Below are 27,915 nucleotides of genomic sequence, written 5' to 3' on the forward strand. Positions count from 1 at the left end.
ATCAAAATAATAAAGGCACAAAATGCTAGTGATGTAAAGTACGCGCACGGCCGCCGGTGATCCGGCGTGCGTCTAAAAATGACTTTTAATGTTACCTAAACAGCCCCCAATAGTCAAAGTAGAACTAATTTTAGATTTGTTAAGAAGTTAATGGTTCAATGTCAATTGTTGTTGTGTATAACGATTATGTCTAGTAAATAATCGTTGTTTTTAGATATTATTATATCTGTAAGCAGGTGAGTGACGTTACTGTATGCTTACGGTTTATGATGTTGTTTTATTTAGTACAATATATATCTAATACAGAATTAGTCGTAAATGGTGTGACAATTTGAAATACCTTTCATTAAAGTAAAATTTTTCTCAAGGAACATATATTGAAATAGAAAAAATCCACAAGCCGCACGACACGTTCTTTATTTCGGGAGTATAATTTCATAAAAATTATGTGGAATTCGGTATATTCTATTGAGATATTCTATAACGAAATCCACATAGTTTATATATTTCTTATATCTAGATAAAATTAATAAACATGGAATCAATTCCGAAGCTGTCGAAGTAATCACATTTAAAAAAATACGACTAAATTGAGAACACTTTCCTTATAAAAGTTGAAAATTAATACATACAGAAAAAATATTTAATATAATTAAAATTACTTTAGGAACAAAATTGTGCATGCATAATGGCGGTATTTAAGTACCTATGATTTGTAATTCACTCACTAAAAATGTTTTGAACAATTAATATGGTGTTACATTAAATAAGTGATAACTAGCGTAATTTAGAGACAAAATTCAAAACGGAATGTTGCGTTGGTTTAGCCATTTGGAGAGAATGGATGAAAGAAGAATTACGAAAGAGATTTATCGAGCAACAATGAATGGAGATGTCGGTAGGGACCGCCCTAGATGGACGTATGTCGACCAAATAGACGACGTGCTGAAAAAGGGCCAAATTAAGAGTACCCGTAACCGGTAAGCGTGTATGAAAAGATTGATGAACGTGGAACAAGCGAAAGAGGTTTGTTTGAATCGAAGCATTTGGCGTTCCATTGTTTAAAGAATAAAGAATAATATGTATATTCTTTATTGCACTTGTAAATTACAAGGGTGGACTTATCTCTGACAGAGATCTCTTCCAGTCGACCCATTGTTTCTGCCTACCCTAATGTGAGACAGGCGTGACAGGTATGTACGTGTGTATGTATGATTCAAAACGGGACGTTGCGTTGGTTTGATCATTTATGGCAATTGCGAAAGAGATTTATCGAACACTAACAAATAGAGATGTTCGGCCGCCGTAAATTAGCATTATGTCAATCAACTAAAAGACGTGCTGAAAAAGGGCAAAATTAAAAGTGCTCGTAACCGGCGAGCTTATTTGAATAACTTAGTAAATGTAGAGAAATTACAAGATATTAATTTATTTCTATCTATTCTATTTAAGAGCTGCGCTCTTGTCGGTGGAGCTCTTGCCACTCACTACGATTTTAAGCGAGTCTCTTCACCTCTTGATACGACACGACACCAACTCCTTCCTTGATCTGCCTGATGTAACTATGTCTCGGTCTCCCTCTTCCCCTCCTTCCTTCTATCTTACCTTCTATTATAATGTTCATAAGTTCGTCGTGTCGTAGCAAGTGTCCCAACATTTTTCCCCTTCTGTCCTCAATTTTTAATTTATTTAAGTAGGAAAATCCATCCATTTGTTGCTGCATGTTTCTGCCTACCTCAATTCAAGACAGACGTGACATATATATTTGTATATATAAAAATGTGTATATAGAATATTTCTGTCATTAATGAAATAAGAAAAAATACCTATAGTAATCGTATTTACAAATTATTATCATGATTTTTTGTTTTCACTTCTATAAGTTTGAATCTCTTACCACATAGTATATTAGGTGGTAGCTACATTTTATTTTAATAATTACATATACAATAACTAAATGATTATACATATATCTATTTTTACCCTAAATCCTTTATGGACTAAACAGATAGAATCCCAGTGTAAAAGAGCTATCCCTACGTATATCTTTTACTTCCTACACTTTTATAACTCTTCTCATGCATGCAGACCTGTTCCGGAGACTTTCAACTCCTCCTTCAAATAAAACACGATTTTTCATCATTTGATCATAATAGGTAATTATATTTTATTTATTCATTCTAACTACGAATTATCTTTATTGAAATATAAAAATTGCTGCTGTCCGCGGCTTTGTCCGCATGGTATTTGTTATTCCTATTTAGTATGTATCGATGTATCTACCTATCTATTTATTATGTCTGGGAATACTGGACCAAAATTAACAAATGACGTGGCATTCTCACTCTTTACCTTTGGTCAAAATGACTTAAGTTGTATATACTACATAAGTTAACTGTATAAGTTACTATAGTTTTTTAAATATCCCACGGAAACTTTAATTTTCCGTGATTAAAAGTATCTAAAATGTTGACCGGGGATGTAAGGTACCACCATGCAAAGTTTCATTTAAATCGGTCCAACAATTTTGGAGATTAGCCCGTACAAACAGACAGACAGAGAAACAAAAAATCTGGATGTGTTCTATTTCACTTCTAACATCCCCTTGACTCAGTTTTCAGCGTTCTCTTTTTCTATTTGCAGACATTCGATTCTACAGTTTTATTATATGTATAGATGTAACAATTTTCAGTTCTTTTTCATTGTATTTTATCATACAATCTACTTCGATTTTTGCTGTTCCGGTTCTAGTACTACCAAACGGCGGTAAAATATATTTTAACTCAATAGCACTTATTTTAACACGGTAACTTGGCTTCAATATACTTTGTGGCTTTGATCTTTTTTAGTAAATATGTAGTTATATTCCAATAGTAAATAATTTCCTAAAGATTCCGTAAAAATGTCATAAATGCTACATTACAATATAATTAACTACTTACAAGTACATAAGAGATATACATAGATTGAACAAAGCTAAAGTACATAGGCGTTATCTAACCTGCCAGTACTTTCATAATGTTAATAATGATTCATTACTGTTGCTCTTTCTGTGTCTTGAACAAAAGACGATGCATTTCAGTTTTTATTCATCCCGCCCCAGTTTTGTATAACAGCCTTATTGTTATGTTACTTTTGTATTATCTTGTTAGTTTTACATTCTCGACTTTATTTCCAACCTGTTTTCTCGTATACTTTAAATTTTTTTCTAATATCTATTTTAAAAGGGAGAAAAATATACATTTAAAGATTAACTACCTTTACCTTAGAATAACAAACACACTAACCATGACCGCTTTATTTCTTGGTTTTATTTTTAATATCCTAAATATATTTAACATTATATAATGAACTTTTTAACATACAAATGTTACATAATATCAAAAAAATATACCTATATACAATACATAGTAGTTTACGAATATCTGAGTTACTCATATCCGTAGCTTTGAAACCTGTACATCAAAATTTGATTTGGTATTTCAATCGATCATCGGCAATATTTGTAGATTTTTTGTGCAAATTTGAAACCAATGATTCTTCATTAAAACACAATTAATAGTTAAATAGGTATTCGATAATTATTCGGAAATATAAAAAAATATTTATTTTTTAAAAATGATATTATCTAATTGTGTTATCCGTTAATGATTTTATTAATCTTTGATTGTGTGGTCATCGTGATTATAAACGTACGTGTGCTATGCGGCAATATTACAAGGGTTACAATTTTCGACATAGTAGTGCACTTCCGTGACTAAACCATTGTGATTATTGCTCGTAAACTGATTCGTATAAACAGCAACTAAAAAGTGTTTGAATGCGGTAAACCTTATCGCATTAGATAACTACATAAATCACGAAATTACGTGATATGCTACGTTGATACTACACAGCACCAATACTTACTTCCTTTGCTTAATGGCATACTAATGTTTTATATAGGCCTTTAATCAAGGCTTTCATGTTACAGACTGTGGTAACTTCATCATCAGTCAAATAACATGCGTCTATCTTTGTGAAACTATTCTACTGTGTGTGTGTTAGTGTACAATGATGTTAACCTAACTCGACACAAATAAAAATCAAACACTTTACCGTTTCTCTTCTCGGCACTTCATGTCGTTGATGGAAACTAAAGAAAATTGTTTGAGGCCAAATCCCTATTCGCACACAGCTTATTCGAATTTTGGTGCGTTTATTGGGGGCTGAGGTTACGACCGCATCGGTTGACGCGTGTTCGCGTTGGAGTTACGAGGGGTGACATGTCTCCCGCTCAATCTTATAAGAGCAATACAAAACGTGACAATCATTCCAAATAAGCTAGTAGCTATCACATATCTATTTTTACACCTGTTGGAAGTATAGGAATGAACTCACTTATGTTACCTATAACATTGCGTTTCATATACTACAATAGTTGCAATTTCTTATACTATGATAGTAAGAAGTATGTATATGAAAGAAAAATGGTAACTACAATCATCACAAAATTAAAACTAAACCAACTCGGGTGGAAACCCTTTAAATTGCAAAAAGAAGTAAAGAAGTGTGAAAGTCATTTCAGTACTCGCGTAACATAGAAGAACAGTGACCGAAAGCGTCTGATGAAAACTGTTACTGACAGTGCCTGATGTTACATGTGTATTACCAACCTTGAAGAAATCTTAGAACACCCTTTAAAAATCTTATAATGTAGTCTCTAGGAAAACATTTTTAATCTACTTTAATAAAAAAAATACTTTTCACATAGATTATGGTAGATACTAGGTCAGGAAATAAATAAAGATATTTTAGACTCTTCAAGACTGCTGACCATGACAGACTAATTGTCTAATTGACCACGCATATATCCTCACAGTGAAGGAATGCCTTGCATGACTGCATGGGTAACGAACCATTTATTGAGGTGTAAATGTACCTCTATAGTAACCCCAATGACCAATGAGGTATGATGTCAGGGAGATTCATATTTTAAATAAAGAATTGGGTATCTCTGTATCTAGTTAGAGATATATATATATATATATTCATTATTGCATATACTACCTCTCTATGTATTTGCATTGAAAAATGACAGAATTTCCATCGTGCCTCCAATCAAACTATGCATACAAATGTTGCTTAAAAGAAATCGCTTTTAGCGATACATCGTCCACTGTTTTTTCATTGTGATCATTTCTTGTAATTATTTGTATCTATAATAAACTTACTATTATAATTTTTCAGAGAAAACAATAAAGAGTATCTATCTATCTAGTTATTCTTATAACAAAGATATTATTTATGTCACTGACAAACCTACACATGTAAAATAGAACCTACCGTCACCGATTATGATCGATCTGCAGAGTTTGTACGCTTCAGTAGATACGCGGCTCGTCATTTACATTGAAATAACTTACGAATACACACCCTATGTCCTATAGAAATGATAATTATATTTGTTTTAACTTGCTTCTGTTCTACTAGCAAATATTAGCTAAATATTAGCATTACTAGATTACTATTTTAAATTTGATATTTTATAGTCACATAAGTACTATATTTGTTTGTATATATATATATATATTAAATAAATTCAGAAGCAGTTCAACCGATTTTAAATTCTTTCACCTATAGAAAGCTACATTATCAGCATCAGTGACATAGGCAATATGTATTTTCTAAAAATAAGAAACACCTAAGAATATTACAATAACGAAACCCAAAGTAACAAAATTTGCATTTTAAAGCTAATATTCATTTAATATCTGTCTGTCAGTACGAAGCTGGATTGCTATTATATAAAAATAGTAGAAATACATTTGTTTGATTACCTTTTATCGCCTTAACAGCTCGAATAATCATCATATAGTTTGATATAGACATACAAGAGAGACTAATCCGGTCAATCAATATAGTCACAGGTAAAAAAAAAACATGTCAAATAAGTAGTTCCAAAAATAGTAAATAAAAATTAATACCAATCACAATAACTCCCAAAGCGGTAGGAAGCTTAATATACAATGTAAAGATGAATGCCCTGTCTAATCTATTAATGAACTGCAAAACTTTGAAGATACGGGGTTTATATATCCATTAGAGGAACTTCCTCGAAATTCTCACGGGAATTGAAGCATACCAACAGTTTCGGCAACGCCGTGTAATTCGTCACGCCTGCCTACCATTGAGGTGATTGGGGTAAGTAGAAACAATAAAACGCCAAATTCTCTGATTCATAAAGATGTCTTCCGCTTATTTCATATATTCATCTAACTATACATAGCTACAAGCAAGCCGGTTACGAGTTCTTTTAATAATAAAAAAACGTTTTTAAAACGTGCATTTACTCAGAGCACAGTGTTACAAGTGATATGTAAAAACAAAAGATAAATACAGAATGTAACTATTTCAAAAATGGTAAATAAAATATAAAAAGCTGTCAGATATATAAAGTTCAACATTTTTCAAATGATTTCTAAAATATGATAAAGATTTTCATTTTGTATGTATTTTTTTAACTATAAAATATCTTCACCAAATATAATAATATTTTTATGAAACTCTGGTGTAATACAAACAAATTTTGTTAAGGAATTTCTCGTTATACTTGGTGTGTGTGTACCTGTGTGTGTGCGTGCGCGTGTGCGTAGTTGCGTGATTCTGTGTGTGTACGGCGCCTTACGTCATAGCATCTCGTCTTGCAATTTGTATTAAGAGTTTTTTTATAGAACGATTAGTTATTTTATTATCTCCCTTGCCTCCTAGTTTGCTTAGAGCAACGATGTACCACCATAGGTGCACCTCGGAATAACTCTATCTTCTCTTGAATCCAAGTACAGCCACCTATTGCTTTTTCAGTATACATACATCGTGTATTTATCGACATACGTTATCAAGAGTAATTCTAACCAATATCACTAACGGCAAAATACAGTCGGCATCAAAGGTGACGAACACATTAATATTTTTAAAACCTTTATACACTATAATTCATCATATATATTTAATTGATTTGTGTGTTTTATTGTGTTTACCGAATTTTATGCTAATCTTGTTGACCGTCTTGTGTAAGCGGCGATATTTAAGAGATTTTAAAATCTACACATGTTCATCAACTTTTGGTGCTAACTGTACATTATATAATATAAAATTTATAATAAATGTGACTAATATGATTAACATATCGCCAGTTAATCAAGCTAGAAACAATGCCAGACTGGACATGGTTGGTGTTGGCGGCGCTGTTCGGCGCGCTGTCCGCGCTGGCGGTGCCACTGCTACTCCTCTTATATTTCGTGCGTCCATTCGAGAAGAAATCGTCTGTGGAGGAGCATTATTGCCTGCCAGTCACTTTACCACCTGTAAGTTCTACTACGGCATATCAAGCAGCTAAATTAAGCATATCAATGCTTAATTTAGCTGCTTTTTAATATTCAAATTTCATCATCATTATCACCATACCAGCCGTTAAATATCCACTACTGAACGTAGGCCTCCCTCGCAAGCTGGGTTATGATAATAATTGCCATGCTTGGCAAACGGATTGTCAACCGCAGTTAGACTTTAGGTGATGTTTTAAGATGGACGCTGCACACAGAAAAGGAATAAGTGGCAAAGTGTGTACAACCTAGTAATCAGGGGGGAAGGGGATTGTTAGTATTGGAGTTTGACAGCCCCATTGCTAGCAATATGCCTTATTAGGTCAACCTCCACGTGGTGCCCCATGAAAACCATCGTGAACAATTCTTGTTGAATTCGTCACGATGGGCTAACTGACTTACTTCGCCTCATCTATCATCCTTCACTAGTGCCTCGCCGATGTATACCGATAACGCGGGTAGGGTTACCATTCCATTATAATCCATTAAAAAAAACCTAGTAATCTATATAAGATTGCCTGGAAGAGATCGCTCTCGATATTTTCTTATAATTGTTTGTATTTATAATAAGTTTCATATTGTAATTTTATAGAGGAAACAGTAATGAGTATCTATCTATATTCATTATATCTTTCTTCAAATTTCCGTTATATTCTTCTTTTATTAGTTTGCCAGCTATTTTCCGTGGCTTTGCCCACGTGAACCGGCATATAAATTATCCTATGCATTAACTTAGGATATTACCCCGTATACCAAATTTCTTTCAAATTCGTTCAACCTTTTGAGTGTGATTGAATAATAAATAAACAAACATCCAAACATCTTAACAAACTTTGTTATTTCACATATAATATTTGTAGGAAGAAGAATTTAGATAATTTTAGCAAACGTCCGTCATAAGGTTTGGTTCCGGGGCTTGACCTGATTTTACAGCCCTTTAATAAGGCCTCCCTTTAATATACGTAAATAACTATGTCCGTAACATTAACTGACGTTTATGCCGTATTTTTTTATTCAAAGGTCGTTTTATTTATAGCTACCATTTATATATATATATATATATATATATATATATATATATATATATATATATATATATATATATATATATATATATATATATATAGGATAAAATCCAACACAGGGGACAAGTTAACATTTGGAAAGGCTGTGTTATTATGACCTCAACGTTTTTAAAACCCGTTATAACGTTCCACTTTTAGATTTTTTTTCTACTAAAAATGTCGCAGTCTTATCATTATCGTATCAACCATTAACTGTCTGCTGCTGAACAACCTTCCCCATAAGGCGAGTTTTGCCAATAGTTGCCACGCATGGCAAGCGGTTTGGCAACCGCAGTTAAGCTTTTAGTGATGTTTTAAGAGGGACTTGTCGCGTTAACCACATACCAATGAAATCAAAATTATTATCTTCCCATAATAACAATGGGCGACCAGATGCCAAATCAGTGTGGAAGGTTGTGAATATTTCGTTAATAAATTTCTAAACTAGGTTTTAATAACCAGTAATACTTTGTTGCTTTCGATCCTTGTTCTTTGGAAAAAAATATTCAATTCCATTCGCGGAAACTTTTAATTTCTATTTAAGACTCTGCTTTGGCGCTGCTTATGGAATCCCCACCTAACATAAAAAGTAATAAAAAATATTTATCTGTATCATTTTATATTTATTTTTTAACCTTCTCACAAAACAAAATGTATATTATTTATGCGAGTTAAACTTTTGATCCTCTTACCTCAGGAGATACTGAACGAGTTGACCCGAGGAGCGGGTTGTACTCCAGAGGGCGCTCTGAACGCAATGCTCCAGTTCATCTTCCAGCAGAGTACGGCAGACACACGCTGGTTGAGACGGCGTATGGCCACTGAATTGGCGGAGCTCCTCGCCAAAACATCCTCGGGGAAGATCTTTGAATCCTTAACAGTAAGTCACTATCGTTATCATAATCATATTAGCCTTTAACTGTCCACTGCTGAACATAGGCCTACCCCTATTGGAGGGTTTTGCCAGTAGTTGCCACGCTTGGTAAGCGGGTTGGCAACTGCAGTTAGGCTTTGGTGATGTTTTAAGAGAGACACTGCTGCCCATTCCTCAACCATTATGTTTCTTTACTCGCATCTTACGACACCGTTATCACGGTATTCGACTACTTGGAGGAGATCTATTTCAGAAATAAAGTTACCCTAGCTCATTATACTATTTACAAATGCCTTATCTTTGTAATTTACAAAACAAAGTGAAATGAATATTTTATCGGTATTGCTTGCTTTCTAACTTACTGTAAAAATTATCAAACTGATTTTATAGAAGACGAAACAAAGTGTTGCTAAACGATACCAACAATAAAACTAATTTACTTAATCCTTTAGTGATTACTTAGATAGTATCTTTTAATTTTAATTATTACTTAATGTTTGATTGTCAAATGCATAACTCTCTTTTTGACAGTCGGGTAAATGATATAATTATGTAATTAATTAATTCTTATCTGACATTTTTTTACACCAGCTCCGCTCCCTAGAAGTTGGTACAGAGTTTCCAACTATTACGAACCTACGTCTACTTAGTGGTGAACTGGAAGACGATGGTGCAAGGCTACGCTCACTCGACTTAAACTTCGACCTTGCCTATGACGGGAACTTCAAGATTGATGTAGATGCAGTTATGTTGTTGGGGAAAATAGCAAATATTTCTATTACAGGTAGGTAATAATTATTGTTTACTTTATCAATTCAACCTATATCTATCCACTGTTAGACATAAACCTTTCCCAATCCTTATCCTTTCGAATCCATTTCAGGCTATCTTTTTAATGTCATCGATCGATCTATAAAGACGAAAGGCGCCCTAAGCAGGAGCTTGGGGCACCTTAAAGCTTTATAGGAATAAATAGTATCCATTCAAGACCTTTTCTTTTGGCCGTAATTCACTTGTGAATTTACAGAATACAGAGGAAATACATCAAGGGCGAAATAGTATACTCTGTTATGTCCATGGTACTGCTCATATCTACAGGCGACGGTTACCACTTTTCATCAGATGGGTCGTCAGCTTATTTGCCATTCTAAATTGCATAAAAAAACTTAATTCCTTTAATAGAAAAATCCTTATTGCGATGTCATATATCGTATTTTACCGCCAAACGACTGTTTGGGTATTTTAGGTTTGCAGGATGGGATTTAGCAGTAAAATTTCCAGGGATGAAAGCATAAACTTAGTCGCAGAAAATACTAACTAAATATACATACTTTTTTATTTTAGTGGAAAGCATAAGTGGGAACGTGAGAATTATGTTCAGACGTACTCCATACACACACTGGGCTCTGGCATTCGAAACGCAACCTAAACTAGAATTGCGAGTACGTGGTCGCTTCCAAGGCAGACAGCTCAAACCTAGGCTAGCTTCATTGGTCGCTGCACATATCAGACGAGCTATCGCCCAGAGGCATACACTACCTAACTACAAGATACGGTAAGAACACCCACTCATATTTCTGTTGTGAAACAGCTGTGTGCGCATGACTGTGTATATTCTTTCAGTTTAAAGGGTGGCATATGTAAAGAAAATGGCAAAGTACGGATGCATAATACCTTAGTCCTCAGGAATGACAGTATTCTCTGTAGCGTCCCTGATTCTATTCATATCTATAGGCAATTAAAAAAATTACCTTTTTCTATCAAGAAGACCGATAGACAGCTTCTTTGCCATTCCAAGGTTCATATAAGTACTGTAGTTTTTTATAGTTTAAAAATTCAAAGCCAATAACAAACAAATTTAAAAAAATATAGATATATCAAAGTGCTATCAATTTCCACTACTCCATTTTAAAGCATTGTTTTATCATTTCAGATACAAGCCATTCTTCCCCAAGTCAGAACCGGGAAGTGCTGAGGGGGACGAAGGTCCTACACCTCAGGGACGATTGACTGTGCGACTAGTAGAAATTACACGTTTACAATGGTCAGGAGCAAATGGAACTGTACGAGCAGCTTTAGCTGTCGATTCGCATGGTTGGGTAGGTTTCTATTTTGAGTTACCAATCATCATAATCACAACTAGATTAGGATATTAATCTACTATTATCGGTAGATTAGTAGCTTAAAAATTTTTTTGTTTTTATTTTTTTATTGAACTGGTATGTTAATCTTTCTCCTCTTAGATGCCTCTTACAGCCAGTATACACTAGCCACCATGCATTACTAGGAGAAATTCATAATGTGCGAATTTGCCAGACGTAATTTGTCGATTATTGCCATTCTAGTGGACGTAGCAGTTAACATAGTTAACATAACCAAATTTCGCCAAGCGTATTTGAATTATACTAAAGGATGTCAAATCTTAAAGTATTTCCTTTAATTTTGTTTCAGGTATCCCTTCGGCGTGGCGTCTTAGTCTTGGACATAGTGTTACCAGCAGTAGCCGGCCCCCTTGGGCTGGTGTGTTGTCAAGGAGTAGGAGTGGTCTTGGTAGATACTGTGGTACCCATGTCTCCTGCCTACCGCGCTGACTTGAGGAGAGACGACGTCGTTTTGGCTATAGATAATAAACCAGTGAATAACGTAGCCCAAGTGAGTTCCTTGCATTATTTTGTTACATACGAGTATGTTTATAAATAAGTCCATATATCTTGCTAATATGATAAAACTGTAACCAGACGATATGTGTACATGAGAGATATTTAAAAAAATATATATTAGGGCTCTTAGTACGATAGAAGGCTAATAGAAGTCAAACCAATTTTTTTTCAAAATTTTGTCTGTATGTAAATATTTGTATCACATTTTTTTACAGGTCGGCAAATTATTAAAATGTGTGGATCGTCGAGCGGTGACTGTGCGCGTGCGTCGTGGTGCACGTCGTGAAGATGCTCTCACAGCGAGCGGAACTTCAGCCAACATAACTGCTGCATCCAATGAACCACGCCGCATGCGCACAAACTTTACCTTCCGCCGCGTCTCCGAAGTTATGGAGGGAGTCCGCCTTCAGGGCATGAGGGCAGCCACTTCAAGAACTAACTTGCAAGTAAGCGCTTTTTAGATTAGCATTAACAGTACTCGTTGACCAACTACTACCGTATACCGCTGCTTAGAGTTCCGTACCGCAAAAGGAAAAAACGGAACCCTTATAGGATCATATCGTCGTCCGTAAGTTCGTCTGTCAAGACCCTTTTTCTTAGAAACGTATGGAGGTATCAAGTTGAAATTACTATGTATTAAGTGATTGCAGATCTAATTACATATACTCAGATCTGCAATCACTTAAAAGGAGTAAAAAAATCAAGCTTCTAAATCGACGCAATTAAAAGATGCAGCCGTTTATGTTCCATTTATATCGCATATTTTGACATTCGCAAAGGAAATCAAAACCTATAGGGTACGTCCCGTTGACCTAGAATCATGAAATTTGGCAATAAGCAATGTCATGTAGCACAAGTAAAGGAAAAACTCAGAAACCAAAAATTTGTAGTTATTTCACAAAAAAAATTGATGATTTCGTATGGAACGTTCGTTGTGCGAATCCGACTCGTACTTGACCAGTTTTTAATTATATAAATACGTGTGCAAATGATTACTCTATTAGGAATTATAGTTATAAGCATATTTAAAAAATAGGTCTGATCTTAAAATTTTCATGCCTAAATTGCTGAACAAATAAGATTTATCAAGTGATCTTGCTAGTCAACAACAAATAACTAGAACAATATTAGTGAAAATTTCGGCCATTCAAATATTTAAAACAAATATGAATGCTATTCATGAATTTGGATGATGTTCATGAGATATAAATGTGAATATCATTTACATCATTTATATCCAAATATATCAGCAAATTATATTTGTATTTTTTTTTAACATTAGGAAACAGAATCACCCTCGAAAGTAGCTGAACCACAAACTGAAACGGAAACCCAATCAAAGCAGAAAAGTGAACTAACAAGGCAACCTTCAAAGACATCCGAACCAATGGGGCCTAGTAACTTTGGACTACGGAAACGAAGATGCTCAGTCGAAAACAAGTCTTCCGATAGCTCCGCAGGCAGTACACCACCCGCATCAGGCGCCAGTACACCACTACGTCAAGCCACTACCATAAACAAAACTGTCAAACATCCAGAAATACCAATCATCCGAACCGACTCCTCAGAGTGTAAAGTCCCTGAAAAATCCGAAATACTGGACGAGGAAGAGCAAATATTTGAAACTGGAGGACCAAGGCAAAGCGAACACGTAGAAATCTGTCAAATGTATTGGACCAAAAGTATACAGTTGAAGCCCATAATACCTTTTGATGAAGAGACTGATTTCAAGTTGAACGAGAATCACAAGTATTTGAATATAAATGTTTGGGCAACTGTGCCTGGAGAGAAAGACGAAGTGCTATTAGGATATTTGAATATACCTTTATCGGCTCTATTAGCTGAATGCCAAGATTCCACTGTACCTCATCATATGAAGAGATATCAGTTTCTGCCGCCAGATGTCGATATCAAATTTAGGTATTGAACTACTTAAAAATTCAAATATCTTTTATTTACTTTATTGGTTAATTCATATTGATTATTCTGTACGTCTACTCGTATGGATAAAACAATTTACATTCCCAGATTTAAGACTGAATTTTACTAAATAATACTACCAGAGGGAGACTTAGTACAAAAGCCGTTTGCTTGGGTACCTCTATCCCATTGATATTTCAAACGTGAAGCAGTTGTTTGCGTAGCTGTATTTCGATTTGAAGGGTGGAATATGGCAGTAAATTTACAGGATACAGAGGCATAACAACTTAGTCCTTAGGAATGGCAACGCATGGGGGAATATCATGGACGAAACAGTATACTCGTATATATAGTTTATAAGTGACGGTTACCACTTTCCATCAAGTGGGCCATTAGCTTGTTTAACATTGTATTATAAGTTGCATAAAAAAAAATTGGAGTCGATTTTGTTGTGGAACACTATTTAATTATTATCATGGGCGAAACAATCTTATATCCATAGTATTGCTTATGTCTACAGGCGACGATTACGACTTTCCATCAAATGGACCGTCAGCTTATTTGCTATTCTAAGTTGCATAAAAAAATAAGTAAAAAGGTAAATGACAAATTTACTTCCTTATCCCAAACCCCAACCAAGACATCTATGAATTCCTATAAGACAATTGACCTAATTTCATACTTCCTCCCTGCAGTGGTGCAGCGTACGCGGAGTTAGATTTCTATTTACTAATAACAGGATATTTGTACTAAATAAACTATATTGCTAATGAACTTAGTACCTGGGTAACAAAAGTATTTTGCTCTAATTAATTATGTTATTTTACTTTAGCAAAAGCCACAAATTGTCATCACATCCGGGATTTGAGCCATGTTTATGCTTTGGCGACGCTCTGGTCTGGTGGGAATGGGAAGGCGTTGGTGGCAATCGGTCCTCAAGTCGCACCACTGCTCGTGAACCAGCACTGCCGCGACCGCCGAAACCGACTCGTGCGACTCACGACTTTGTACGCACGCATTTCCATCGATCGACGCAATGCGATTTCTGTAACAAAAAGGTAAATTTTATATTTTTAATTTTTCTGATACATTGAAATAAATGGAATAGATCTCACTAATGGTAATTAAGATCTGTTTAAATTTGATGTTTTAACGCTAATTTGGCAATTGACGCTATCGATTCGAAATACATATTTATTGTCTATTTTATATATGACTCAAGATCGGTCTCTGGTCAATCAACCTAATGTTGCATTAGTCTAAAGGTTTCTATGAAAACTACCTAAAAATTAGACTAAAAAATATATGCATGAGTCGATAGAAACAAAATAGCCTATTTCTGGTATTTTTATTATTATAATTAAAAAATATTACTTGGTACAATTAGTACAGTATAATACTTTATCTTGTATTTAGAAATATTCAAGTCCTTCGAGCCAGATATTACACCACTGGCTATATAAACAAACGATAAACGAATAAATAAACAATTTCTAAAGGAAATAAAATATCTTATAGATATGGCTGAAAGATGCAATGCAATGTCGCAACTGTGGTCTATGCTGCCACAAGAAATGCGTCGCAAAATGTCAAGAGTCTTCTCCATGTGTACCAAAACAAGATCAAGGTAACATTTTGTTTATTACCCGTTTATCACTAAATACCTGCGATGAAGACGTATTAGAAATTTTTAGCACTAGAGGGCAATATTCTCACACGAGTAATAGTAATACTAAACGCCTGAAGATTTTCAGAACGCTTTCTACTGTATCACGAGAATATTTTTAATACATAAAAATAGTATTATATGGTAGCCCTCTTTACACTATTTGTTTATCCTGGTGAAGTATATTAGCCCATGGTAAAAAATTAACCAGAAAGTATTTTTTTGAAGTTTACTTTAAAAAAGAACCAAAAATCTCCGAAAGTGTTGTCCATGCATGATATGAGTCATAAAAGTACAGGAAGCAAGAGATTTGTTTATTAACACTCGGTTCTTTCTGCCCCACAAGAAACTTGATGTAAAAATAGATAGATAAATATAATCACAATTCGGTTATTTTCCACTACATGGGACTACGTGGAGATTTAAAGGTAAAAGTAATAAGGAGCTACACCTACAAGTTCTATATAATTATATCCAATATAAATAAGGCCGATTTTGATAAAAACTAAAACTGTATCAATAGATTTTTAAATTGTATTATACGAGTACAATACTAACTTCAGTATACAGTTATTACATATTCTGTGACATTAGGCTCTGAGTAACCTACCTCTAGTTTATAACATAAAAATTAAATGTATGCTTAGTCTGCAAAAAGCAGTTATCAACGAAAACCCCGACGAAAGATTGAAGAACTATTAAGTAGTTTTTTCAAAGTCGACCTGCCCACATATTCCTATTGCCAAATATTCCTCAGTTGACGTTTATTCCATTTCCTTGGTCATTCTATTTTTTACATATAATAAAACTAAAAAAAAAAAGACTTTCATTAATGAGAGAAATGTGTCGTTTATGTCCTCGGTGGATGATAAGTAGGTACGTAAGAAAAATATTATCTCTTGAGGCAAATAAAATAGAACTTTGAAACAATGGGGTTAAAATCCATTCTTTATATAATTTCATTTATTTCGTATAACCCTCCAATAAAATTATACCTTTTGTTGATTTTAGCTTACTGAATTCGAATGAGTTATATGAAATAAACCTTATTACGATTCGCATAAAGCGTTTTTTTTAAGTCCTTCAAACTCGGGACAAGACATTTTATAGACATAATAAGTATGTCAATAGCTTTGGAAATGGATTAACAGATTTTGCTAATATTTATTTATAATAATAATTCCATTAAATTAGGTTTTAAATAAAAATTGTTGGTTATTTTTTTTGTATGTCATAATGTAGTATTTACTTTGATAATTATATGAAATCTTATAATAATAAGGAAATTAGTCTTACGAGTGCAAAACCTATATTATTGCCGACTAGTATAACTAAGTAATCGTAATAAATCCAAACTCTCGACAACTTGTTAATGTTGACGTAAAGATTGAGCCGAGGTTGAAGCAAAGAAATTCCGTTTTATCCATATTTGGGTTAAACGGAAGTAGAAATCCTTATTGTGTGGAAATGTTATACAGATCTAAACAAGTAAGTAAGTACCATAGAGTAGAATAACAGACAATTACATATTTATATATATATATGTTTGTGTGCGTAAAATATTCCTGCTGGTATACATTGTTCTGTTTGTTTTCTCAAATCGAATTTATACAAATTTAACTCGATTCGATTTTAAGAAACTTAAATTTATCTTAATAAAATACGTAACTATATTTTTTATTACAATCGCTTAAAATGCTTGTAACTACAAAAATATTTTTTTATTTAAAAAATATTTTAAAGTAAAGTAAAAAACATAATAACAAACACTTAATAAAGTTGCGCACAAAATAGTTGTATACCTACATGAAACATTGATATAATACAATTACAAAATAAACCGTTTTGATTTAAATAAATAACACGGTAGTGCCAATAGTGCTGAATATTAAAACGGTAATTAGATTCTATAAAAGTCTCTACCAGAGACCAACCAACCTTAAGAATACTAATCATAACTCTTTATCCAAACATCTATATAAAAAAAAACTACTTAGTGCAAATAAATAAAACGCACTGTATTTAATATTACACGCTCATATATTAAAAGGAGTAAATTAAAAGAATATACAGAAGGAGACTTTATCAATTAAAGGCAGACATCCTGTGGAACCTACTTAAGCGATTAACAATTCGAAATTCGCATTTTCTGGCTTAATCCGACCTTATTATTTAATTAGAGCTTAATATATTTTTTTTAATTAAAGAACAATACCAGACAATAATAATAGAAATTACACCCACATTTGCTTATTTGGGATATAATTTAACCTTCCAAAGGAAGGAAATTTACGCATTTATATATTTTTTATCTGTTTGAAATCGCGCCAAATATCTTTGTCCGTAACAGAAGCGGTTAACGACCAGAAGGTTACTGGCCTGTAGTTCGTATTCGTATGTTAACTACTAGGTGGGTACCAAATTTATAGATTTAAAAAAAAAGTCTTTAAGATTTTGCTAATTCATCCTTAGCTTTTTGAAAAAAATCATAATTTGTTGGCAACGTTTTAAACTACGTAATCAAATTCTACTAATAATTTAACTGGAAATATTGTAGCTTTGACTACTGAATGTTTAATATAAACTTTAAAATAGAGATATATCATATCCTAGATCATGCCTAGAATATTTTTTATCTTAATTCACGAAGAATTTCTGACAAAACCTCGAGATATAGCTATAACTTAAACGTTCTGAATGGCTCTACATGGAACCATAAGGTCCAACTGAAAATACATACCTGGAAACAGAAACCAAAAATATTTATTCCTATATTCTTTCTATCAAGAAGTCAAATTGGATATTTCATATAGAATACTTTTTACTTACTTTACTGTTAATATTGTCCCAGTTCAGTAATCACATTTATCTGAAAGGAACTAGCAAGAAACTAAGTTTATATTTGTTTGGTTAGTTTATTTAGAAAAAAAAAATTGTTATGTTTGTTTTATATAGACTACATGTCTACGCTTTATCTTCACACCAGATCCTTTGCAGACTAAGCAAGTAAAGACGACCAAGCGCCAAAAGTGTCCATTACGTACACACATATCTAATTTCATTCATTTTAACAATCCATAATTTTGAAAACCGGTTCCATAGACTTTTGTCTCCCCGTAACCGATCCAGGAGAGGTCTAGCCTATCCCGGTGTCTGCATTATTCCTCGCTGTATGTTTTGTCATCCTATTATTCAATCTTGTTTTCACCTACCAGAACTGACTTAGAACACTCCTAGCATTAAATTATTTGATGTAAATTCAAATTAATGGATGTTAAATCAAATTTTAAATATATACTCTACTCCCAACTTTTGTTAATTCTGTACCTACTACGAAAACTAATAAATTTATTAGTCAATGAGTTTATTTTATTGTAGGTACCCTATGACTAAAATTCTAATGCTATTAATATTACTATTAATTTGATTAGAATTAAAATTAATAATTATATTAACATTGTAAATCTATCTATACAAGAAATGGCTATACAGATTTAAATAAAATTTGAAACAAAGCTAAAACATGTGTTGGATTAACACTTACAAATGATTACATAATTTTTTTATTATATCAGCTCACTACAAACCCCATGACCCTCCTTCCCCATAAAGGGAATCTTGCCAGTGGTTGCCACTTTTGGCAGACGGATTAGCAAACGCAGTTAAGCTTTAGATTTTGTAAGAACTAATTAATTATAAAATAATTAATGTTTTTAAGCAATTTAGCTGCTGCCCATCCCACGACCATTAAGTTTCGTTAGTTGCCTCTTACGACACCCACGGGAACGAAGTTATTAACAACCTGTGAAGGGTGTATTCTACCAGCAAAACTGAATATTTTCACCATAGAAACATGGGTCGGAAAATGACAAAAAAAACTTGAGCCTCACATAGTAACACACACGATCAGCTGTTGATTTGTATGGGAGACTCAAGATGTTTAGTTGCTTTTGAATTTTTGATTTACGTAAATTTTGTACTAATATATTCTATAGCATGGGTAGGTTTTTACTTTTACATATGGCTAAGAATTTCAATTTCACCTTGAAGTTACTTGTTGTTCGTTTTAAATTGATCATACCAATGATTTTAAACATCCAATACTTGCTGCTAGTTAACGTCATGTAATAGATATCTTATACATATTTATATGTAAGATATTATTGTACATGCCATCATGATCATTGTTATTATTATTTAATTATTTATTGCACCAAGAACAAAAACATACACAATGACAATTAGAAAATTCAAATAAATACATAAAGATGCCAAAGGCATTATCATCATTGCCTTGCCTGTTTTCTTTTTTTTTTGGGATCGACGCAATATGCGTTCTACTACAAATCTCTATCAACGGTCATTTCCGGACTCACTTTTTTATACCTATCATATTTCACAGTCCATATACATATAAGATATCATATACTATATTTCACGTCACATCCGTAATACAATAAAAAATATAATTAAGTAAGTAAACTAGTTTTACAAAACACATTAAAACAATATTCTTTATATGTTACAATTCTCAAGTGCACAATAAAGTTACGTATAAAACATTCCTATCCAGCACATTTTAGAGGTTGTTGCGTGACCACCGGTTGCCAGTACACGCGGAAGGCAAAATGTTCCACTTCGTGTTAGTCAGCGGTATGCACATAATTACATCTTTAAGTAATTCTAACTCATATGCTCGCGCCATGCAAGAATATATTGATGTCATTTTCTGACAAAAAAAAACTGATCCGACCACAAACGAGTCTGCTATTGTCAAAAACAGTAGCACAAATAAAAAAATCAATTCATGTAATGAAACGTTGCATTTGTTATTATTTAAAGGTCAACCTAATAGTAAACGATTATCAATAATACCAAGGGCATTACGCCCGCCTTACCGACCCTGAAGAAACCTCTTCACTCCTATTTTGAAGACCCCATGCTGTAGTCTCTTGGAAAAACCTCGACCTTTTTATTAAATTTTATTCAAACAGAATATAACGATTAGTTGTCAATTACTTGTCATCATTTACTTGTACCTCACCAGCGTAAACCAATAGCGCAGTCAATTTTACCGTCCACGAGTACACATACGAGTACCTCTTATTTTCATATTTTTTATGCAACTTAGAATGTCAAATAGACTGACGGTCTACTTTATGGAAATTGGTAACCGTCGCCTACAGACATGAACATAAAAGAGTATATTATGTAACCCATGATACTTTTCATGTATTGCCATTCCTGAGGACTAAAATATTATGCCTCTAGTTAAATAATATATCCCGTAATTTCATTGCCATACCCCATCCTTCAAACCGAAACACAGCCAGTCTCTACAATACAACTGCTTCACGGCAAAAACATGAATGGGACAGCGGTACCCAAGAGCAGACGACATTTATACAAAGTTTCCCTCTGGTAAAATAGAATAATAGTAATTGATGGTATAATTAATTGAAGCTATGATAACAAAAAAGTCTTATGGTTCCGGCATAGAGTACGTCACCCCTTCCTTTCCCTTGAATGTCGTAAGAGGTGACTAAGGGAGAGCGAGGGGTGGACAGCAGCGTCCCTTTTAAAACATCTCCAAAGCCTAACTGCGGTTGCCAATGCGTCTGCCAAGAGTAGGATCTACTATCAAAATAGGGGGGAGGGGGGCTTATGTCCAGCAATGGACAGTTAAAGGCTGATATGATGACGATGATAATAAGATAACCAAGATATTATATGCAAAAACGCACGCACTCCTGTAACCGCAGTAATTAGTAAGCTTATAATAATAAAAAACATATCAGTTCCTTCATGGCATCAGTCCACGAAAATAATGACGCATGATATATGCCTCATGACTACGGTCATTACCGAACACAATCATATGTTTTCAGGGAAACCAAGTCATTTACTTTTTTTTTAATTCTACTTATTATATATAGAAAACATTCCACCAACGCCGATGGAACTCACGACCATCGATAGGTGAGGCGGTGTGTTAAATTGTTAAACCACCAAGGTTGTCTAAATTACTTATCTTAGAAAAATCTCATCATCGTCACAAAATTTATATAATTCTTATTCCCATGTTTGTCTTCGTCAGGGCTTAACTGTCCACCGCCAGAGGTCATAATGACGGAACCAGACGCTGCTGATGCAGATTCCGATGATGAACCTGAGAGAAAAGACTCTTTGGATGTCCACGAAGAAGGTATGTAAACATCAGGACTAGTGCAATAAGTATTTGAATGAATGAATGGAATCTCTTTATTGTTCCTTTCAATGAATGATACAGATCATAAAGATTATTTAGTATTTGTTTATTGTTTATTTATTTTTAATTATAACTGTTATGAATTCCACTATTTTGGTGATTTAAGAAAAAAATATTGCATAATTACAATACTATTGATATAATATTGTTTATCTATGGTAAAATAGAACTGAGATATTTAAAAAAGCAACATTTTGAACCTTATTATTTCAAATATTCGTATAATCGGTAGATACATATTTGTGAAACAAATATTTTAAAATCTTTTTTGAGAACAAACTGGAAATATTCTGATTTATTTTCTAGAATAAAAAAATAAATTATTCCTTTTTTCTTTTCTTTGTACACACAGACGAATTGTACGAAAGCTGACGAAGGATACGGTACCTCGTTATTAACATCGGACACTCCCGTCAACTACACACATAGTTATATTCAAGTTTGTCACGGTACATGTTCAATATTGTTTAAATTATTTTCCAGAAGTTTCCAGAAAATCCTCATTAATGTGTAGCTTATTCATCTTTTGTCGTCATGTTCCCTTTTGTTTGTGTTAGAAACTTTGTCTTATCCTTGGCCAATCAATGTGATATGTTATACGAGGTCTGTCCGGAAAGTTCGTATAAAAGTGTTCTGGAATGCGAGAAAGAGGAGTGGGGAGGCCAGGTAAGCGCAGGACCCCTTCCTTATGTCCCTAACAATGCTTCAGTTCTGGTCTGACCGCCGTGCGGTGAGAACTGGCTTGTCACGCCATCTGTGAAGTTACCTCTTAACGAAACCCCGTCGGCATGGAGCCCGCTTCCGTTGAAGAGCAGCGCGTCGTAATCAAGTTTCTCTCGAAACTCGGCATGAATGGCCGTGAAATTTTTGCCGATCTCAGAACAGTTTATGGGGATGATGCTGTGAAGGAACCAACCGTCCACAAGTGGCTAAAAAGATTCAGAGAGGGCCGAGACAATGTTGATTGTTTTTTTCGATGTTCGGGGGATTGTCCATCAAGAATTCGTCCCTCCAGGCCAGACAGTTGATGGAAAATTCTACGTTGTGCTCAGACGCCTCAAAGCTCGTGTGGCACGAGTTCGTCCAGAATTGGCGCGAGAGGGGCGTTGGATTCTTCACCACGACAATGCCCCTGCCCACACCTCTCTTGTTGTCCGTGAGTTTTTGAGTAAAAATTCCATTACGGTGACCGAACACCCCCCCTATTCGCCGGATTTGGCCCCGTGTGACTTCTTCTTGTTCCCAAAAACCAAATTGGTACTTCGGGGGCGGCATTTGGGGGACATAAATGAGATAAAAAAAGCTACGACGGGGCAGCTGAGAAACCTACAACCAGAGGACTTTCAAGGAGCCTTCTCACAGTGGAAACGGCGTTGGCACAAGTGCATTATGTCACAGGGGGAGTACTTTGAAGGGGATAAAATTGATTTACCTGAATAATTGTAAAATAAAATTTTTAAAAAACTTTTATACGTACTTTCCGGACAAACCTCGTAAATAATGTACCACCTAATTTTATATTACCCACAACACGTTTGGAAATCAATTGACCGAACTATTTAATCTGCAGTTGAATTCTTCTATTGAATATTTTAAAATTGAAATCAACTTCCATAGAAATTGTGTGTTGCTATGATTACTCATATAAGTCAAAAGTTCTGAGTTATTACTCAATCACAGTTTGAAAGAGAAAATACTCTGTGGACCAAATTGACGAAATTAACTGTTCTCCACCTCATAAACTTGCTTAATTAATTGCCAAGTTTAAGTTCCTTGTTAGTTAATTATGCTTATGACTTGTCCTTTAACGCTCTGGTTAACTCTATTAGCAAGAATTGCACCTAATTTAAGTAGACATTTCAGAAACAGTGCAACATAATGTATCTGTTACTTGCATTCCAAGAGCTATCCAATATGCGTAACTTCTCAATTTGTAATTTTGCTTATTATGTCGAAATATACAAGTTGTAACATTTCGAAAAGTAGTAATAATATTATTTATGAAATTTACTAAGTTATCCTAAGGAAGAAGCATCGAAACATTTTTCTCGCCTTTCATAGCTAAAACCAATTCTACAACCGCGCGGTTTGTGTAAAATTTTGCATTACTTATTAACAATTTTTAGTTCTTCTTTAGGCCCAATTAGAAATTTCTGTGCAGCGTGATCCTATCCCGACCTTCCGAAAATGTTGTATGATTTCTGACATTATCAGGAAGTCCAAAATGGATACTTTGGTGATTCTTGATAAAATCCTAATTTAATGAACAGTTTTTTTTATAACAATCTGTAAAAATATTCTGTCATAGATAGAAAATGGAGTCTCTTGATACTAATGCTAATACGCCAAATTACTTACAGAAGGTACTTATTATTAACTCCTGCTAAACATCTTATACTGCGTAATTTATTAAAAACGTATCACAATTAAATGAGGTTTTCATTTAACTGTAATATATGTTTTTAGTACATTATATTACGTGAATTATCTTAGGATTCTATTATGAATTACCATTTTAGACCCCCATAGTATAAAAGACCTTAGTCCAATCGTATGAAATATATACTCTGGACAATAACCATTCCGGCTTCTGCTTCAGCATTTATGTTGGTATTTACAGTATTGCTTATACAATTTAGAATGACAAAGAAACTTATGACTTATCAGTTAAAATATGTTAAATATCTTGTAACATAAATATCTTAAAATAAACTCTGATCATCATAGTATCCTGATGCCCTGGCATTCTTGAAGACTTAGTTGTACGCCATCGAACTACTTACCCATCAAACGGAAACACTCAAGCATAAAATGATAAACAATCTGACGGCTCAGCTGATGAAAAATGGTAACTGTAGCCTATATACATAAAGCATCGTGAAGTTCACAAAATATTCTGTGTGCTTAGTGATGGAAACACTAAAGTATCCGCATATATAGATAATTTTCGTACAAAGTCCCTCAAAATTCAGCACTCACTAGCTACAAGGATAATGATTTTGCGAAGGTGGTGGAGCGATGAGCGCGCTGGTTGCTGGATTGCGGCGAGCAGGCTCAGCGCACTCACTGTCGGCGCCGAAGACCTGCTCCTCTTCACGTTCCCTACCACCGTCACCCAGTCACACGCCCAGGTATCTCACACAGCTTGATCATTTAAAGAACTCTCACAATATTTATAGTACTGCCGGAAACAAAGGATAAAAAACGTTTTAAATTATATATTTGTTCTTTATATCGCGGCTGAAATTTTCTAATATTTTTTACCATCAAATTACAAAGTTTTGAAAATCGGTAGCAGTAATGTTATGTAATATATTCACCAACACTGCACCAATTTTAATGGTTTTATTTACAATAAATATGGTTGACTCATTAGTTGGATTTTGTCGTGATAGAAGTTAGTTTTTTTGGATTTCCTATTATAAGCTTATGTTCATATCAATCACTCACTCAATCATTGTAGTTATTTTTTTTTATTTTAAGTCGTTATAAATTAAAGCTGAAACCCTGTCTTTAGATAATTAACACTTTGGACAACAAACACAACCTATTTGATAATCAGTCAACCACTATAGGTATAGATGGGATGTAACAATAAATTTATATATTATTTTTAATCTATATGGACTTTATATAAATGTAAAATCCGACTACGTACGCATAAACATAAACTAGACAAACATCATGTAATAAACCTTACTTCGGAAAACAGGGCCGGCCTTAGCCTATACCTGGCGGCCCAATGTTTTTGACGGCGAACCGACAATGTAAAACAAAGGTTACCAGGAGTGCCAAGCAATCCGATAATGCTACCGTTACACTGTTCTATCGATTGGGACAATATCTTCTAACGGTTAAACCAAAAATACCAATGTCGCATTTGATGCAACTCTGTAAACTAAATTCATACTACTACAATATAATCACAGTTCGTTCTCGATCACCGATCTTGGTCTGGTAAAATATTATCACGTAAGAAACAATGCGCGTATTCATACTATCTCTAACAATCCAGATCACTTCTAGTCACGATAAATAGCGAAGTGTTTCTATTTACCAAACTGAGGTTTACTGAGAAAAAACCGAGACTGACATTATAGTCTAAATCTAGCCTTATTGTTAATTGGCACCCCTGGGCACCAATCGACCGCGCCCGACTTACCTAAGGCCGGTACTGTCTAAGAAAGAGACGACAACATTTGTCACGAACAGTCCTTGTAACGCAAAGGAAGCAGTCTCTGGAGGCGGTAGGCAACCCGTTCGGCGGATGCGGCGTAACATGGCTGCAGAAGGGCGGCGTGAGCGCGATGCTGCAGCCGGCACTACGCAGCGCTCTGCCGCCGGACGCGCTGCTGGCAGCGGCCAGGGACTCCGCGCCTGAGCTGGCATCCAGGCTCTCCGCCCATCAGATACATGAAATGGTAAGTATAAACAAAAAATATCGGCAATTTTAAAACCTTCTTCTTTTTCAAATCGCATAAAAACAAAAAAAATACAATTTAAAAATTCGAAAACATTTTAATTGAAAACTTAAATTAACGGTTTATGATATGGACATGCTTTAAGAAAAATGATTAATACTTTAATAATACCGAGATTACAAAGCGTACGGAATAAAACCAGCCAATGTGTACAGTTATTTAATATAAATTATATAGAATACTCAGTACCTACATACATAAAGCCTATTCTCCATTGCCTTCTATTATATACAAAGAGCAATTTTTTACAATTTGAATGCTATGTTACCCATCGTACATACTCCTAAATTTGTGTAAACCAAATTCATTTGAATCTCTAACATACCCGTTGATGCGTAACAAATTTTCAAAGAAGAAAAGACACAATCAAGCCATTTATTCATTATGATGGTTGCCAACATGAATAACCAATACAATTTAATGCGTTATAAGTTCAATGCACCACAGAATCATATTAACATAAACCAATCAAAATATGGGAGACAAATACTCAATAAGCAATGTACAATATTGTGCCAATGTAAATAATAATAATTGAACATACTTACCTACATATAAATAAAGTATATTTTCCAGTTCCTAATTCAAATTTATAAATACCATTGGAGTATTTAAAATTATTTTCCAGGGGCTTTTCACATAGCTAAAAACTCCGCTCGCATCGTGGGGATGACCATCAGACAACTCTAGGGTGGGCACGGGCCATCCGGTCCTGCTTTAAATATGCCTATGATACTAAATAAACAATATACAACATTGTGATAGGATAATTAATAATAATTGGACATAGCTACATACGAGTATAACTTACATGTCCCTGTTCTATTAATAAAAAGTTACCTATGTAATTCGATTGAACGCTTATATATAAACTACCATATATGCTAAAATATATCGAAACTATTAATAAAAAGTTACCAATAGGTGACGGTAGCCAATGAAAGTCACGACGTAAATACAATCCCAGCAAAGTGTACAAGATCTGTGTTTTTTTAATGGGATGTAAAGTGTACGATGTCTTATTTTTATTAATATGTACATACAAACTTTCAATCTCTTTTTCAAGGTCAAGCAAGGTCAACCTGATATATAGCAGTGAAGTTGCTAATCCCCCTTAATAACAATTCCTTCTCCCATCGGTGATCCTTAGTAGAAATAGCAATTATTAATAATGGGATCGACACCTCTGGAAACGATCATGTATCATTTATCATTCCTGGTGAATTCGTTATGATAGTGGCCTAACTGATCTAACTTCATCTATTATCATTTACGGATACTCTATCAGCGTATACCGATAGCGCAAACGGGATCACTATTCCATTTTAATTATATATTAAATCATTGGAGTCAGTTAATTGGCTCGTTCAGGTCTTCCTTTGAGTCCCGTATTACTAAGAATTCTCTCCCCCTCACAAGATATATATTGGTTTCAGCTTCAAGCAGTCCGCGAGGAGTTGTCAGCGGATGACGCGGGTGGTGCAGGCGAAGACAGCGGTGAAGGTCGGGCGTGCGCGCTCACCGCCCTGATGTTGCACTGCTGCGCCGCGGCGCAACTAGCCCAGCAGCGCGCCGAACCGGCGCCCACTTGATACCAATAAATTATTGTTCTTTGTGA

The 27,915-nt window shown here is 34.3% G+C and overlaps 1 protein-coding gene across 3 annotated transcripts; it reads left to right on the forward strand.

Moving 5' to 3' along the window:
- LOC113522866 (PDZ domain-containing protein 8) lies at positions 1–27,915 on the forward strand. 3 transcript variants are annotated; one of them, XM_031914093.2, is made up of 15 exons: positions 1–236; positions 7,176–7,346; positions 9,126–9,308; positions 9,894–10,086; positions 10,647–10,857; positions 11,236–11,401; positions 11,754–11,954; positions 12,178–12,408; positions 13,245–13,882; positions 14,715–14,940; positions 15,401–15,509; positions 21,646–21,753; positions 24,824–24,947; positions 26,029–26,237; positions 27,734–27,915. In XM_031914093.2, the coding sequence occupies exons 2-14, from the start codon at positions 7,194–7,196 to the stop codon at positions 26,195–26,197; spliced, it is 2,712 nt and encodes a 903-aa protein (XP_031769953.2). In that variant the 5' UTR covers positions 1–236; positions 7,176–7,193; the 3' UTR covers positions 26,198–26,237; positions 27,734–27,915. The 3 variants fall into 3 exon arrangements, 2 of the variants coding, with proteins under 2 accessions (XP_031769953.2, XP_026764509.2); XM_026908708.3 differs by having other exon boundaries at positions 26,045–26,237; XR_004224215.2 differs by lacking the exons at positions 26,029–26,237; positions 27,734–27,915 and adding an exon at positions 22,169–22,265.

Source organism: Galleria mellonella, unplaced genomic scaffold (genome assembly GCF_026898425.1).
Source record: "Galleria mellonella isolate WM207_F2 unplaced genomic scaffold, CSIRO_AGI_GalMel_v1 utg515, whole genome shotgun sequence".
Classification (NCBI taxonomy): domain Eukaryota; kingdom Metazoa; phylum Arthropoda; class Insecta; order Lepidoptera; family Pyralidae; genus Galleria; species Galleria mellonella.

What these genes read in the sequence shown, in the direction of transcription:
- LOC113522866 (XM_026908708.3), top strand. Translation starts at nt 7,194, where the DNA reads ATGCCAGACTGGACATGGTTGGTGTTGGCGGCGCTGTTCGGCGCGCTG. An exon ending in TGCCAGTCACTTTACCACCT is followed by an intron (nt 7,347 to 9,125) that starts GTAAGTTCTACT and finishes CTCTTACCTCAG; the next exon opens with GAGATACTGAACGAGTTGAC. An exon ending in CAGTGAATAACGTAGCCCAA is followed by an intron (nt 11,955 to 12,177) that starts GTGAGTTCCTTG and finishes ATTTTTTTACAG; the next exon opens with GTCGGCAAATTATTAAAATG.